The sequence below is a fragment of the Desmodus rotundus genome, chromosome 6 (assembly GCF_022682495.2).
Source record: "Desmodus rotundus isolate HL8 chromosome 6, HLdesRot8A.1, whole genome shotgun sequence".
In the NCBI taxonomy this organism is placed as follows: Eukaryota; Metazoa; Chordata; class Mammalia; order Chiroptera; family Phyllostomidae; genus Desmodus; species Desmodus rotundus.
This window is the reverse complement of record NC_071392.1, coordinates 152,219,011-152,234,919: the sequence shown is the minus strand read 5'-3', so window position 1 is coordinate 152,234,919 and position 15,909 is coordinate 152,219,011. Positions and strand designations below refer to the sequence as shown.

The window sequence follows — 15,909 nt, the reverse complement described above, 5'->3', positions numbered from 1 at the left end:
TGTGTCGGGACAGCTGATCCTTAACTCATAACTGATTGTGAACAAGGAGGAGGGGAGATGTGGCTGGAATTGTAACAGCATTGCCAGGTGCCAGGCACTGGGCCTTTTCCACCCTTTATCCAATCCAATCCTTAAAACAACCCTAAGACGTCAGCCTATTAACTGCGCGTGAGGACCCAAGCTCAGAGGTGTGCACTTGCCCCAGTATGCCCGACACCATGAGAGGTACCGGGATTTGCACCCAGAACTACGAGGCTGAAGGCCAACCCAAGGGAACAGGTGTCCTGGGCGGGGCCAGGGCCACGTGTCTGCTTACCCGGCACACGTACTGGCTCTGAGGTCCGGGGGAGAAGGTCTTGGAGCGGATGATGGTGCTTCCTCGAAGAAATGGTGCTGGGGACGGCGTGCCCACCCGCCGGTCCTTGGGCCGCACCACCGTGGGGGAGGGGGTGGGGGTCTCTGTGTTGGTCTCCTTGTCCATCTGAGGAAGAAGTCACAGCTTTGAGGCCACCCACCCAAGACATGTGGGGAAGATTCCCTGGTTGCTCCCCACTCTGGTCACTTCCCCTTTTGTCCCATAGACACAGCTGGGAGCTTCCTTCACCTCAACCCTGCCCAGCAAGCACAGTGCCCAAGGCCCCATGTGCCGGCCCCTGTTCCTCCATGACACCTGTGGGTTAGGGCTAGTGGAGGCATATTCAATCCCCAAACAAGCTCACAGGAGAGCGGAGGTACCTTAAGCACAGGTGGCCTGGAATTCTCACCTCAAGACTTATGTGCCACACACACTCTGTCAAGGTCACACCCAAGGCCTCCACTGCCCCAGCCAAGAACAGCTGATGTTTCCTTGGAATCATGGAGGCAAGCAGCCAACCTCGTTTCTTAAACCAGGTAACTGGGTTTTTCTATCATCCCTTCATGGTAGTCACCAGTAAAAGGTAAGCAAACAAGAACACCTGGAGGCAGGGCCTCCATTAGCCCTAAGAGTGTCTTTGTGTAATTCTGCAAAAGGAGCCGCCTTTGGCTGGAGACATTGCGAAACGCTGCCCCTCTTCGTGTGGAGCAGTTGGAGGGTGCCCCTGGATTCTTCTCGGGCCCCCTTTGGCCCTTGTTGCATTGCACAAGCTGCAAGTCCGCCCTCTGGGTGCCCTGCTCCAACACAGTGGGGTGCTCTATTTCTGGGAGCCCCAAGGTGGAAAGAACAGAGATCTCTGTGGAGTGTCAATCCTGTTCTAACACGTAATTCTAGTGCAGCAGGGAAGCAGGGGCCATGGGGAACTTGACCATCAGACTCCTTCTCCTATTGCACTTTGGGCCAAACCAAATGCAGAAATACATTCCTTAGACACTGTAGAACCTGTCTGCAAGGTGAGTATTACTGTGTCCAGTTTACAGACAGTGAAATGAAAGCTTGAGAGCAATGAAGTCACCTGCCTAAGACCACACAGCTACGGAGTAGCAGAGGCTGCATTTGAACCCCGACAGCAAAGCTTAGGTCTGTCCAGAGGGAGGGGGGAAGGCAGGACAGAGGAGGGGACGCGTCTGCCTCTCCTGGTTTACTGTCACTGAAAGGAGCCAAATTACAGGCAAGGACACCACAATACACCTGCTGCAGGTCGCCCCATTCCGAGGGCCTGTCCCCGGAGGCTGGAGGACAAGATTTAACCATGGACCTCTTGTGACTCCCTTCCCATCTCCCGGGCGCGCCCTACCTTTACTGCTGGGCACTCCTCCATATCTGGTGAGGACTTCTCAGCGAAAACGTCCTCCTCTTCGTCCTCTTCCTCCTCTGCAGCAGCCTCGTTGTCGCTGGCATCCTCCTCGGACCTCCTGTGGTGACAAAGAACTCTGGTTACTCCCCCAAGACCCCTGTGATGTGCTCACTCGCCTTTAAATGCACCCAGGGCACGGCTTCCAAGCCTTTTTCAGAATCGGGGACACATTTCTTTGAAAAAAATAAAACGAAAAGATCAATTTTAGTGAGGTGTAATTTACAGAGAGCAACACGCATTTTCAGCATGCAGTTCGGCAACTTGGATCCGTGTAATTCCCGTGTGTGACCACTAACATGATACAGACCATTCTGTTACCCCAGAAGGTCCCCTCATCCCCTTTCTCAGTTAATCTCCTGCCACCCCCAGCCCGGCATTGATCAGCTTTTGGTCACTATAGAGGAAATCTGAGTTTTCTAGCATTTCATAGAAATAGAATCAGGCAGTATGTGCTTTTTTTGTCTTTGGCTTCATTCTCTCAGCATTAGGTTTCTGAGATTCATCCATGTTGGTGATTGTACCACTAACAGGTCACTCCTCTTTCACAGCTGAGTAATATTCCATTGGATGGACAGACCACTATTTGTTTAGCTCTTTGGCAGGTGATGAACTTTTGAACTGTTTCCATTTCTTAGCAATTGTAAATAAAGCTTCTACAGACATTCACGTAGATACAGGTTTTTCACTTCTCTTGGATATTGTGTTAGTTTGCCAGAGCTGCCCCAACAATACTGGGTGGCTTCAAATAACAGCAACATATCTCTTGCAGGTCTGGAGGCTAGAAGTCCAAGATCAAGGTGTGGGCAGCTTTGGTTTCCTGAGGCCTCTCCCTGGGGCTTGCAGATGGCCACCATCTCACTGTGTCCTCACATGGCCTTCCCTCCCTCTGTGTGCACACCCTTGAGGTCTCTCCTATGTCTTCAAATGTCCTCTTCTTACAGAAATACCAGTCCTATTGGATTAGGGCCCACGACACCTTTAACGACCTCGTGTTAACTTAGCCATCTTTTACGGCCCTTACCTCCAAATACAGCCACATTTTGAGGTCCTGGGGCCAGGGCTTCAATGTACGAATTTTGCAGGGGACACAATTCAGACCCTAACAGCAATGTACCTAAACATGGAACTGCTGGGTCACACAGTAAGCACGAGTATATCTTCTTAAGAAACTGACAGACTGGTTTTCCAACGGGGTTATGCCACTTGACGCTCCCACCAGCAACGTTACAAGGGCTCCAGTTCCTCGTCTAGACTTGGTATTGTCAGTCTTTACGTTTGGTCATTTTTCTGGGTGTCTTTTATCTGCACTGTCCCTTTGAGGCTCTTCTCGTGCACTTATTGAGCACCGATGTTTTCCTTCTGCAAAGCGTCTGTTAGTCTTTAGCCCAATTAAAAACGGGGTTGTCTTTCTATTATTGGGTGATAAGAGCTCATTATATACTCTGGATATAAATCCTTTGCAAATATCTTCTCCAAGTCTGCTGTTGACATTGTATTTTCTAAAATGGTGTGTTCCGAAGAACAGAAGCTTTCAACCCTAAGAAAGTCCAATTTACCATTTTTTTTTAATGGTTTGTGCTTTTTACATCCTACCTAAGAAATTTCTGCTACCCTAATGTTCCAGAAAGTTTCTCCTATATTTTCTTTTAGGAGTTGTATAGTTTCAGATTTAACGCTCAGCCCCACAGTCCACTCCAGATTAATGTTTGTGCATGACGCTCAAAGTCTGTTTTTTTCCTATGTGGATATTCAGTTGTTCCAGCAGCATTTGCTGACGAAACCTTACTTTTGATGATACTCTTCAAAACTATCCTTTCCCCCACGGATTCCACGGTTGGAAGGAGTTGCTGTGGCAAATGGGCTGGATTTGTTAATTTGTAATTTATCTCCATTCCCATCTTTCCTTCTCAAAGACATACATAACCGCCAGGCTTCTGATCCACGTGAGACAGCGCTACCACACAGAGCAGGCGGAGTTCCAGCCAACAGCAGAAAATCTGACATCTCTAGCTGGCTCCTTGAGACTGTGGATAAACATAAAGTCCCCCTTGGGATTTTCCCAGTGCAGAGGATGTGTCTTGGATCGCTACGCCCAGCCCCATGATTAAAACCTCCTCTGCACTTCGATGGGGGCTTGGCAATGCTGGGGGCTTTGCTCTCCCTCCTTCAAGCTCGCAGTCTGCCTGTCCCCTTGTAAAAGAGACATGAAACATGGGAATACGCAAGGAGCCCCTCCTTATGAATCCTGCAGACGCCACATTAACCAGCACTTACAGAGGGCTTAATAAGCTCCAGGTGCTATGCTCAGGCCTTATGATAGCATGGCAGGCAATTACTGCCTCTGTTTTATGGACCGAGAAGCTGAGGATCAGAGAGTTGAGAGCGCTTGTCCAGCGTCGTGGGCTGCTAAGCTGCAAGGCCTGGATTTCCACCCCAGTGGGCCCACATCCACTACGTGCTCAGCCACTACAGAAATCCTCTTTTGGACTGTGAATCTGATCTAAATATTTCCAGAAAGGAAAAAAAAAATAACACTTTTAACTGTAAAGAAAAAAATATTTTGAATAGACACCTTTTTACCCTTTGGAGCGCCCAAACAAGAAATACCAGACAATCCTATGGGCTGGAGAAGGTCCGGGGAATAGGCTAGTCCCCACAGGGAGTAAGTAAGAGCATCTGATTCATGCTCTGAAGTCAATGTAGCAGTCAGTACCCGCTGCGCTAAAACAGGCACACATTGCTGGGTAAGGAACGCACTTGGGTTACACTGACGACACAGAGGGAGCAGGTTTAGGAGGACTCGCAAGCACTACCGGGGGGCACACTGACCAGTGCAGTCTTATTGCAGAGCGAGACTGCCACACCGCTTCTCAGCATCTGCCCCAGACAAGCACATCCACGTTCCCAAGGAGGCCGACACGAGGGTTTTCACACCAGTGTTGTTTGTGATTATATTCTCCCCTACTGTTTAGTACTCTTAGGGTTTTGTTTTGCTTTTGAATCTCAAAAAAAATCCAGTCTTCTGATTATATGCACTAACAGAAAACTAACGAGAATAAAAAAGGGGGCAAGACAATGGCACCCTGGGCCTTGGGTGCTGAAGGAGGAGGGGTGTGAATTAGAACAGAGGGCTGGTCTTCTGGAGGCCTTGGCACAGGACGCCAGAGCTGAGCGCGCCCGCAAAGGCTAGTTAACATTCCAGGACCCAAAGAAGCCTGCGGCCTGGGGGCAGGGGCTGCAGATGGATTTACCCCAGCAGAGCAGCTCTGGGGTTCTCAGCCCTCTTTGTAAGTCAGTGTCTAGCGAGGTCTGAATGGCCAGGGGTGGGGGGAGAGGGGGCCACAAAGGGAGAGAGAACAGAAGGCAGTTGCTAGGCAATGGCGTGAAAAGTCTCAACACAGGCTTGGAATTTGGGGAAAACCAGTGATCTTGCGCCAGGACTTGGGAAGACAGGTCCTAGGCCTATTTCCGGCAGCAGAGCTTTGCCTGTGTGGATCCCAGACTGGCCCAGCCGTGTGCTGGACAGGAGAGAGGGAGGGAGAAAGGAGGGAGACAGGGAGGTGGGGGGAGAGAGGGAGGAGCGGGGACTGGGAGGGAGGGAGACGGGATGGGGGAGGGAAAGAGGAATGGAGACAATTTTGAGAAAACCCTAAAATAAACAAGTAAAGATACAAAAATTCAGGAACTGTAAAGGAGACTCAGAGAGGGGTGAACCCGAGGGCCACGTCCAGCCTGTGTGGACGGTCCAAGCTATGAATGGTTTTTACATTTTTAAATGGCTGGAAAAAAAAATCAAAAGAATAATGATTTCATGACATGCAAATTATGTGAAGTTCCAACTCCAGGGCCCAGAATCACAGTTTCAAGGGACATGGTGGCTCTGGCGTGGGTACCATCTCTGGCTGTTTTCACACTGAAAACGGCGGAGTTGAGCAGACGCAACAGCCTCTGAAAGGCCCACAAAGCAGAAAACGTGGAGTGACAGACATTAAGGAAAGACTCCGTCGGAGATCAGATGTATAATTTGGGGCTGTCACAGAAGAATACAGAAGCATTACTGAGCACTTCCTGTGGGGCAGGGTCTGCGTTAAGTGCTTTGCGTGCACGATGGTATCGAGCCTAGAAAGTACCCGTGCGCAGTGGCTGTTTTTTCTGTCTGAATTTTACAGATGAGGAAGCGGAGGCTTAGAGCCACGGTTCTCAGCCCAGGCAGCACATCGGAATTGCCCAGACCCAGGATCCCACAGGAAGCTGGCTGAGCGAGACTCGGAATCCCCATCTGTCTGAATTCAGAGCACATACACTGAAGCCCAACTAGACCTCCGCCCAAGTGGCCAGACTCATTCACAGGCTGCGATCCCTGCCCAGATGGAATTTACTGGTTCCGTGGGGAGTTCGGTTTCCGAAAACACTATTGTATGGGCTGCGTAGGTGAACTTTGCTAGATGGGGGCTATCCTGCAGTAAAAAGTGAGAAGTGCTTCGCCCAAGGTTACAAAACAAACAAACAAACAAACAATGAAGCTCAGATTCGAACCGTCATCTACACCACTGTTTCTTAAGGTGGGAGGGACCTTTCTGTTGGGTCACCAGGGGCTGAGGAGCCCTGAACTGCACAAGAAAGCTGTCCTCACTTTGCTCTCCATAACATTACGTCAAGGGGAGTCTTTACTATTAGCTGAAACACTGACAAAGCTGCCCTTTTATTTATTTTTGTATCCTCCCCCGAGGCTCTGTGATCTATTTATTGATTTTAGAGAGAGAATAAGGGGGAATGTGAGAGAGAGAGAGAGAGAGAGAGAAAGAGAGAGAGGCATCAACATGAGAGAAACATTGATCCACCCATATGTGCTTGGACCGAGGCTCGAACTTGCATCCTTTTGGTGTACAGGATGATGCTCTAAGCAACTGAGCCACCCGCAGGGCAAGCTTCTTTAAATGTAAGTCTATCAAGACAAACCAATATTAGATGTGAACTAGCATGAGTGATTCACAGAATAGAAAATGACAAGTGGGGGGCCAGCATACCAGGCTACACACTGCCTTGCTACCTGCAGAGAACCCGTAAGGAAACAGGTTCTCAGTTTTCCTACGGGGACACGTCTCCTGGCTGCCCCAGCAGTCAGGAAACCCATGCCTGGGGCCAGCTCCAAGCCAGATCAGTTCCTGAGGCCCAAGGGAGCCCTCACTTACCAGCTGTCTCCCGGGGTCTGGGCGCTGCTCCTTCCCTCCTGCCTCTTCTCCAGCTCCACGGCTGTCTGTTCCAACAGAGCAGACACAGCGTCCTGCGGAGATCAAGGCTGATGGGCAAGCTGGCACACCACAGGTGCAGCCCCTCCCGGCCAGAGTCAGGGCTTGTCTGCGTGTGACCCTCCCGGTGAACTGAGGGTGAAACTGGGTGAGCATCGTGCCTCAAGGTCACTCAAACATTGGAAATACAGTGCTTAGTTCTAACTAGCAGTTCTCCCGAGAATAACCCTGGTAGGAGTGGTAGGGAAGACATCCAAGTTCAGTAGTTGAGTGAGACAGAATTCTAGGTCTCTGGTTGTCAGGAGATCACAGGGTATCAGGGAGACCATCACGTGAACCATCGATAGCAAAACAATGTGAGAGGGACCGCGCCAGAGGTAAGTAATTGATGTTTGGGAACAGAAGCTTAGCGGGTTGCATTCAAGGAAGGCTTCCTGGAGGAAGAACATGTATACTGAACTGCGTCTACAGTGAAAAAGCTGGTGTGAGTTGAGGAAATCATTTAACCTGGGACTCAGTTTCCTATAACACCTACTACAAAGGGTTGTTAGGAAGACTATACACACAAGGTAGGCAGCAGAGTACCCAGCACATAATTGGCACTCAGTAAACGGCCGCTAATAGCAAAGCAAAACCAATCTTTTCTGAGCACAGGGTTAACCTGCAAATGCCCGTGGTAGAGTAAAGCCAGATTTTCTTTTGGGGAAGGGAAGGGGGAACTAAAATCAGCTGAAGGCCTGGTGTAAGCCAGGCACTGATAAATGGCTCACATATACCATCTCACCGAGTCCTTGCGCCACCCTGGTGGGGGGAGATTATGACTATGCCCTTGAGAAACGGGAAGAAGAAAACTAGTGTGCCTAAGGTTGATGCGACTTATCCAAGCACATGCTCCAGGAAGCAGAGGGGCCTTTTTTTCTTTTTTTTTTTAAGGCTTTTGCCAGCTCATTGTCACGTTTTTGAAGTGAGGGGAACCTGCGTTTGGGACGTAGAGTTGCTGCTTGTCCTCTGGTGACCTTCCTTGGTAAACTGCACGCAATGAACAGGGCAGTGCCTGCCATACAACGAAGTACAGAAAATGGTGATGATGATGACGACAAAAAGGAGGAGGAGGAGGAGAAAGAAATAGATCTAATCCTCATCCCTATCCTTAGCTGTGTGAGCTAGCCCGTCCCCTCCCCTGAGACTCTGGGCAGTGACTGTCCAAGCAGAGGGAAGAGGCCCTACAGAGATTCACAGGCCGCCTGAACCCCTAACACTCTCTCTGGGGATCCCGTTAGGACCCCACACACTGTATCACTTTATGTTCAAGGGCGACTTCACTGCTCAGCAGGGTCCTGGCCCGCCTCCTTTGGCCAGCAGACGTGGGCTTTCCAAGTGCAGGAGACAGTGTAAGGACATTTGACAGGTTAAAGGGTACTGCACTAAAATGAAAATAAGTGTTTTTTAAGCAAAACTGGACCAATGTAAGATGTTCAAGAAAAAAATAATGAAGCAGACACCACTCATGAAGCCCTTGCCCAGCGCTCTCTACATGCACTTCTTCCTAACGACCATCTCAGAGTCAGATTCAACGTGAAGACACGCGGCTGAGAGGTGAGATGCTTGGCCACCCAGCTAAGAAATGCCTCGCTCCTGGCTGTCCTCCCACGACTTCCCTCAGCCTCTTATGGAAAGCCTCCGCGGTTGACCACAAGCCACACAGCAGGGTCTCAATAAAGGTTAATTTTCTACCTTCCTCATTTTTCTCTTCCCTTCCCCTGTTCGTCCTTTTAAGTTGTGAATTAAGGTTTTCATTGGGCAAAATCTATCAGGTTGAGCAAAGTATGGAGGGGGAGGGCACCGCTGGGAAGGAGAAAGTTGCAGATGGGGGTACGAGCCCCTTACGGAGCTCTCCCCTGCTTTGTCTTCTTCCCCTGTCCGCTCCCATCCCTCTGCTCCACCTCCTTCTCTGCCTCCAATTCTGGGAGAGCCCATTCCTCCCACCCAGCCAGGTGCAGCGGCTGTAGGAGGTGGTCCCACTTACTGTGCTCTCAGGCCCTGGTGTGGGGGCCTTGGCTCCCCCTGGCTTGGGCTCCCTGCTCTGTTTCTTCAAGTATTTGTAGCTCAGGAGGTTGTACCAGCGAGTCGACCTCTCCCCAGACCGGCAGACCTCAGCCAGGCTGATCTGGGCGCCTCCCTGTTGAGGACGGGAAAAGGGAGAGTCATCAGCAGGGCTGACCAGGACGTCTGGGGAACTTGGCTCCTGCAGAAAGTATGGGAAACACCATTCCAGGTGAGGTGGACGTTTCCGGGGAGGAAGAGAGGGCTAGTTGTGAGTCGTTTCCAACGACCACTCATTCACTAATTATTCATTCATTGCCAAACATTTATTAAGTGTTTATCTCTAGGCTGATAGGGACAGAGGGATGAGGATATATTTTCTCTATTTATATTTGCACCGTATCTGAGGTACAAGGGAGAGTGAATGTGATCACATGACCGTATGTGCAGCAAGAAATAAGGGAAAGGCAAAGAAGAAACTAACCCACGTGGTTACCTATGTAGGTAGGGGGTGGGACTGGGGCGGAGAACGCAGGATTTCTCTGTTGTAAACCTTTCTAAACAATTTTCCTTTGAATCATGTAAATGGATTCTTTAAGAGTAAAATGAGCAACGACAAGGTAACCTAATATAACCTCCCAGAGAGAGGATTTACTTCAAGTGACTTAGTATTCTTACTATTCATCCTTCGTGGAAAGAACTAGAAAATAATTTCGTCAATCAATTCTCAGTGGTCTCACTGTTCAGCATGTCCCCTTCGGTGAGCTCTGACCAGGTTTGGGGTTTAGCTCATTTGCTTTCCCCAAACACCACAGGGGCTGTGCCCACGGGTGGCAGGAATACAAGCCAGTTTGCAAAGTGGGCCAGCAGCCAAGTGATGGCTCCAGATGGCACCTGGGACAAGGAGGGGGACCCCCAGGAGCCTTTCTTCCAGTCTGTCCTCCTATCAGGATGTGCCAGCGTGTGGCATGGACTAGGCTAAGCCCGTGTGGCCAAAGGTAATTTCTAGGGGAACAACTGTGAGTAGGTGAAAACACACACACACACACACACACACACACACTTTATCAGCACCACCTTCCTCCTCTGGAAAATGGGGAAACTGCAGAGCTGTTGGGAGGACCAGAGTCAATTCAGGCCTGTATTAAATGCCTGGCACGTTACAGGCAGTTAGAATAAAGGTAAATACACAAATGTGTATGTCACTCATTTAATATTCACTGAGCCCGGCGCAGACTCCGGAGCCACTGAAACATGTAAGATATGATTCCGCCCCCAGGTTTCCTAGGGAGACAATTACGTCAGATGTTATAGTTCAGAATATGCCAGGCCACGTGTGAGGGGCAAGGAGGAAGGAGTGTAACCACAGCTCTGCGAGGTAACATCAGATTCCTATTTATTTCAATGAGATACACTGTCTACTCTGGGCTGGTTCGCGGAAGTGCATGTGATCTATCTCAGTGAAATGGATGCACTTGGAGGGCGTTTACTCATTCATTCATCCCTTCGACACACACACATCTGCCGGGTAGTCTCCATGTGCCTGGGCACTGCCTTGGGTGCTGGGGATACAGCAGGATTTAGGGCAGCGAAAAACCCCTGCACTCATGAGCTTATTACGCTCCAGTCTGGGGGAATCAGAGAAACAAATCTGTAAGTAAATTCCAAACGGTGTTACATCGAATCTAAGATGCTGTCAATTATTATAAAGGATACTCTTTAATTTCATGCACTGTGAAGGAAGAAAAACAGTTGCCAATTATACTAGAAACTATCATCTAGTACAAACTGCATTTTGACTTCAGAAATGATGAAATGTGAAAATAACGTATATCCCAAAGTCTGTGACAGAGAGAAGTGTTAGGTGGTGCAAAGCTGCAGAGAAAAGTAATACAGGGGAAAGGGACAGGAGGGGACGGAAGCGGAGGGGGACTGCGATTGTGGAAGAAAGACCTCACTGAGGTGGGCAACACTTGGGTCAAGCCCAGAAGGAGGCAGAGGAGTGAGCCTTCTCCATCAGTACTTGGGAGAAGAGAATTCCAGTCTAAGGGGACAGCGGGCGCAGTGACCTGGAAGGGGGAGTGAGCCGGTGTATTCAAGGGGTATAAGGAGGCCAGAGGAAGTGATGAGGATGATATCCGAGATACCAAGGAGCAGATACCGAGAGCCCTGGAGGCCAGGCAACGGGCCTAGTTGTTGGCTCTAGGTGCAGCAGAAGCCACGGAGTTTAAGCAGAGCAGTGCATGCGTGCAGAACAGAGAGGAGAGGAGGCCGGTGGAGGCAACGGACACCGCAGGAAATGGCTGCAAAACTCCCGGTGAGTGATGACAGTGGGTGGGGCAGTGGTGAGAGCTGGGTGTAGTCTTGGGGTTTTTTGAAGGTGGAGCCACCAGGAGTTTCTGAAGGATTGGATGGGGGCGGGCAGGAGAAAGAGAAGGGTTAAGAACAACTGTGGTGTCTGGCCCGGGCAATGGAAGAGCGGGCTGCCATCAGCTGAGATGCAGGAGGACGCAGGAGGAAAGACTATGGGCGTGCTCGTGGTCAAGTTCATTTGAGATGCCTCCTGGACATGCAAGAGAAGATGTAGAAGAGACAGTGGACAGCAAGGTAGAGGCGCTGAGAGGCCCAGGCTGGAGCCATATACTTGGGATGGTGTTTGGAGCTGGAGACAGGATATCGTTAAGGGAGTGAATGCAAACAGGAAAGGGAAGAGGACCAGGGCCTGAGCCCCGGGGCTCTCCGACAGAGCGGTCAGGGAACGAGGAAGCAGCAGCAGAGGAGACACAAGGAGAAGCAAGTGATGTGGGAAGAACGGTAGGAAGGGGGCGGCCTGAACAGAAGCTGCGCTGACGAGCACTGAGCGGCTCTGAGCTCAGTGGAAGTGGGTGGGCACCCAGGGCCCAGCTGGAAAGCCTGTGACCAGTTCTGCTGCACTAAAGCCCCTGACAGAACCACCGCCTGCGATACTGGGGAAGGCGGGCAACTCGTTCCTCCGATCCCATCGTCTAGGTCTGGGGACACGAGAGACACTCACGGAAGCTCTGTGAGAGGTAGAGTAGTGCAGGTGTGCTGCAGAAGGGACGTGGGCTCGGTGACCCCCCAGGCTGCTCCACCTACTCACTGGGTGACCCGGGCAGGTTACTGAGCCCTCGGGGCCTTCGCCCCTTACCTGTCAAAGGGCGGCAACCCTACTGCTCTTTCCTAGGGCCGCTGCGAGGATTAAGTGACATACTGCATGCAAAGTTCCTAGTCCAGGACTAGGCACACAGACTCGCTCAGGACGGGTGTGCTGTTGCCTGGCCGCTGAAGTGGCTCAGAACAGGCCAGAGACTGACCCCACATACAGCAGCGAGGGCGCCTCTGCGTGGAGGCCGATGACCCTTTCTCCTCCAGTCTCACCTCCTCACCTCCTCTGGCCACCACAACATGACACCCTGACACCCCACGCCCCCACGGGATACAGAGAAGTATGTCTCCCATTGGCCACGAATGGAGACAAGCCACAGTGGGATGAGTGCTTGGCTGCTGCCATGGCAACCAGCAATGGCCAGACTTCAATTAGGGAGGAGGAATAAAAGGCATCCAATTAGGAGAAAATAAGATAAGAGTCTCTCCCTATTTAAGCATATCCAGGGCTTAGGACGCTCTCCACTGGGGGAGCCCAGGTTTGGAAACGTTCTGCTCTGCCTTTCGGTGTCCTCCATGCTTGACGCGCCCTTTAGTCACCCCCCACCACCACCCGTGGGCTCCAGGGAGCACTGTGCTGGTGGCACCCAGGGTGTGACCTGGGTGGGCTGCAGAGGCGGGCCTGCCCGGGTTTTAACTCTGCGCCTGCCACTTCCCGGCTGTGTGGCCTTGAGAAAGCTCTTTCTCCCCTTTGTGCCTCGGTTTCCTCACTGGCGTAACAAACCCTGTTTTGTAAGACTGGTGAGGATCAATTAGGGAAAATACATCTAACGAGCTGAGCTCAGGGCCTGCCGCCTACATTGCTTCAGTCAGGAATGACCTTAACAGCGGCAGATGCAAGGATGTCCCCCAGCTAAAGTGGGAGAGGAAATGGTATCCAGTGAACGCCCTTCGCTGCTTTGCATCCCTGCTGTGGGGATTGGCAGCATCAGCATCACCTGGGAGCATGTTCCAAATGCAGAGTCTTGGGCCCCACCCCAGACTTGCTGGACCAGAACCTGCACTCTAACCAGAGCCCCAGGTAACCCACGTGTGCGTTTCCTAAGTTTGGGAAGTGCTGCTTAAGTGCCTCATTGAATCCAAAGAGAACCACCCACCTGTCCCATCCGGAAACGGAGACTGAGAATTGACTTGTCTCAGGGAACAAAACCCTGTCTGCCCCACAGTTCCACGGCAGACAGGGTTTTATAGCACACAGGGTCCCCACCAGGGGCCGAGGCCTGTGGTTCACACCAACAGAAAGGAGACCAGCCGCCCATGAGCAGGACAGCCACGCTGCCACCCCCCAGCTTCCATATGATTTAGAGGCGAGCACACCTTGTTTTTCTCCTCTGCTTGTGCCCGTGTTCTCCTCTGCTACCTCAACTTGTCACCTGCGACACGGTCCTCATCAGCGCATCGTGGATCCTTGGTGATTTACGTGTTAGCAGTTAAAACTGACTCCTTGTCTACTGGTTCCCCACGGTACCCCCATCGCCCCACAGGTTCTCAGGAAAGATGACAGCGAGTGGAGCCACCTTCTAGGTATAAAGCTCACGTCTGGGCTCCTCTGTGCCCACAACTGAGTTGCTATTCCCGTGCTCAGAACTCTGAACGGCACAGGGTTGGCCCTTTGCTTCTTTTAACTCACGTGTGCATCACAACAAGCCCAAGTTGGCAACAAGTCCCCACTTTACTGATGAGAAAGCTAAGCAGCATCTCTATGCACTTGGGACAAAGGCACCCAGGGCTACGTCATTTCTAATCCCGACTCCTGCCAATGTGGGGAGGAGTAAGAGAAGCCTTCCTCTAGGGGGGGGACGAGCAGTGGCCCCATCCAGTGAGAACCTACTGTGTGCCAGACATCTCAGTAGGTGCTTTACACAAACTGCCTCACTTAATCCTTGTAACATTCTTCTAGTGGCCACGAGGGAGGCATTGTCGCTTGTACTTTATGGCTGAGAAAACAGGATCAGAGAAGTTAAGTAACTTGCCCAAGGCCACCCAGCTACACAGCAAGGGGTGAGCGTGGGAGTTGAGCCCCTGTGTATTTGTTCTCCTGTAATGCTGCAGGATAAAGCTATGGTATGTGGCTAGTTATCTTCCCAGTTCTGACAGTTTAAAAAACACTTCCAGCCCTGGCTGGTGTGGCTCAGTGGACTGAGTACCCGCCAGTGAACCAAAAGTTGCCGGTTCAATTCCCATTCAGGGCACATGCCTGGGTTGTGGGCCAGGTCCCCAGTAGGGGGTGCGAAGAGGCAACCACACATTGATGTTTCTCTCCCTCTCTTTTTCCCTCCCTCCCCCTCTCTCTAAACAAACAAACAAACATGATGTATCCTTAAAACACACATACACACACACACACACACACACTCTTTCAGGTCTGCCACTCTCCTCCTGTGAAACGAGCCCCCCCTCCCCCTAGTAGGTCTGTCTGCCTATGGGAAGAGTCTCTGCCCAATGGCACAGAGGAGCCTACCACCTCTTCTCCCTGTAGTGCAAGGGGGACCGATTCCCAGAAGGACAGAAGGTGGGACGGACAGACAGACACGGCCCTCACCAGGCAATCCTCCAGATGGCTCTGGTCGGTGGTACAGACATCGACTCTTAAGGTCTTCTGGTGAAGGGCTGGGTAGGACATGGACACCCAGAACACCTCGTTGAACAAGAGGGTGTCCGAGGCGTCCAGGGGCCGTGTCCGGAACAAGCAGGTGGTGCTTTCGGAGCAGGGGAGGACGGCCACACGGATGTTCCTGGAGGGAGACAAAGGCAGGGGAGCCCGGGTCAGCCCAGGCCCGGAGTGGACGTGTTGGGCTGACCCGGATGCTGTGAATGCCAAAGGAAACAAGAGTGGACCGGGTTTGTGATTTCTCAAGTCGTCACGCATCCTGCGTGAAGGATGCAGAAGGGCCCCTAAGGATAACACACGGCTCTTCCTTCTCCTGAATCCCCTAAATCCTTAGACTCTCAAAGCCCTTGGAGCCTGAGGCCAGCAGTGTGCAAAGTTCCACGTGCAGAAGGTTCGGCGGGGCTGCTTGTTGACACTGCGGAACCCTCCTCTGGTCGCTGGTAGGAAGGCAGAATGTGACGACCCCTGCGGAGGGGAACGTGACAATCTGAACAGAATCACAGGTGCCCTTTGGCCCAGACAGTTCGCCGTCAGGCACTCGCACAGACGCGTCTGCAGGAGCGCCGATGAGCTACGGAGGTTATTCGCCTGGTGCTGCATGGACGAGCCTGGGACAGAACATACCCCCGTGTCCTATCTCATCTTCCCTCCATTGGCCGCCTCTCCTCCTCCCTTCCTCCTTCCCACGTGTTGCACCCCAGAAGCTGGTGGGGCACAGACCACAGACATACAAGCTCCTGTTGCTGTCGTCAAGGCCGACAGCGCAGTGAAAGGAGACCCGCAGGCAGATGAGCTGGATGAAACATAAACCCGGTTGGCAGGGAGAAGCGCCAGTGGGCAGACAGTGCAGGTATGTGCCGTGTGATCAATTTCAGGGCAACCCCCGCCACACCTTCAGCAGAAGCACAGGGACGGGTGCCGACTCTTGAGAACGGCAGACCTGTCTCTGTCTGCGTGGAACACTTGAGCTTAGAGTAGATAAAAGGACCCATGACCTTTTTGAGGAGGCTTCAAGTTCGCAAAGGCAGGGATTCGCTCACTACCCTGT

At 51.7% G+C, this 15,909-nt stretch overlaps 1 protein-coding gene across 1 annotated transcript in view; it reads right to left on the bottom strand.

Annotated features, from left to right (window-relative positions):
* WWC1 (WW and C2 domain containing 1) overlaps nt 1-15,909 on the bottom strand; it is a 119,240-nt gene that overhangs the window by 8,765 nt on the left and 94,566 nt on the right. Inside the window, exons 15-19 of the mRNA XM_045185067.3 lie at nt 14,793-14,985; nt 9,048-9,200; nt 6,965-7,056; nt 1,713-1,830; nt 317-481 (exon numbers count right to left, since the gene is read on the bottom strand). Of these exons, the coding sequence (XP_045041002.2) occupies nt 317-481; nt 1,713-1,830; nt 6,965-7,056; nt 9,048-9,200; nt 14,793-14,985 (721 nt within the window). The remainder of the gene's footprint in view (nt 1-316; nt 482-1,712; nt 1,831-6,964; nt 7,057-9,047; nt 9,201-14,792; nt 14,986-15,909) is intronic.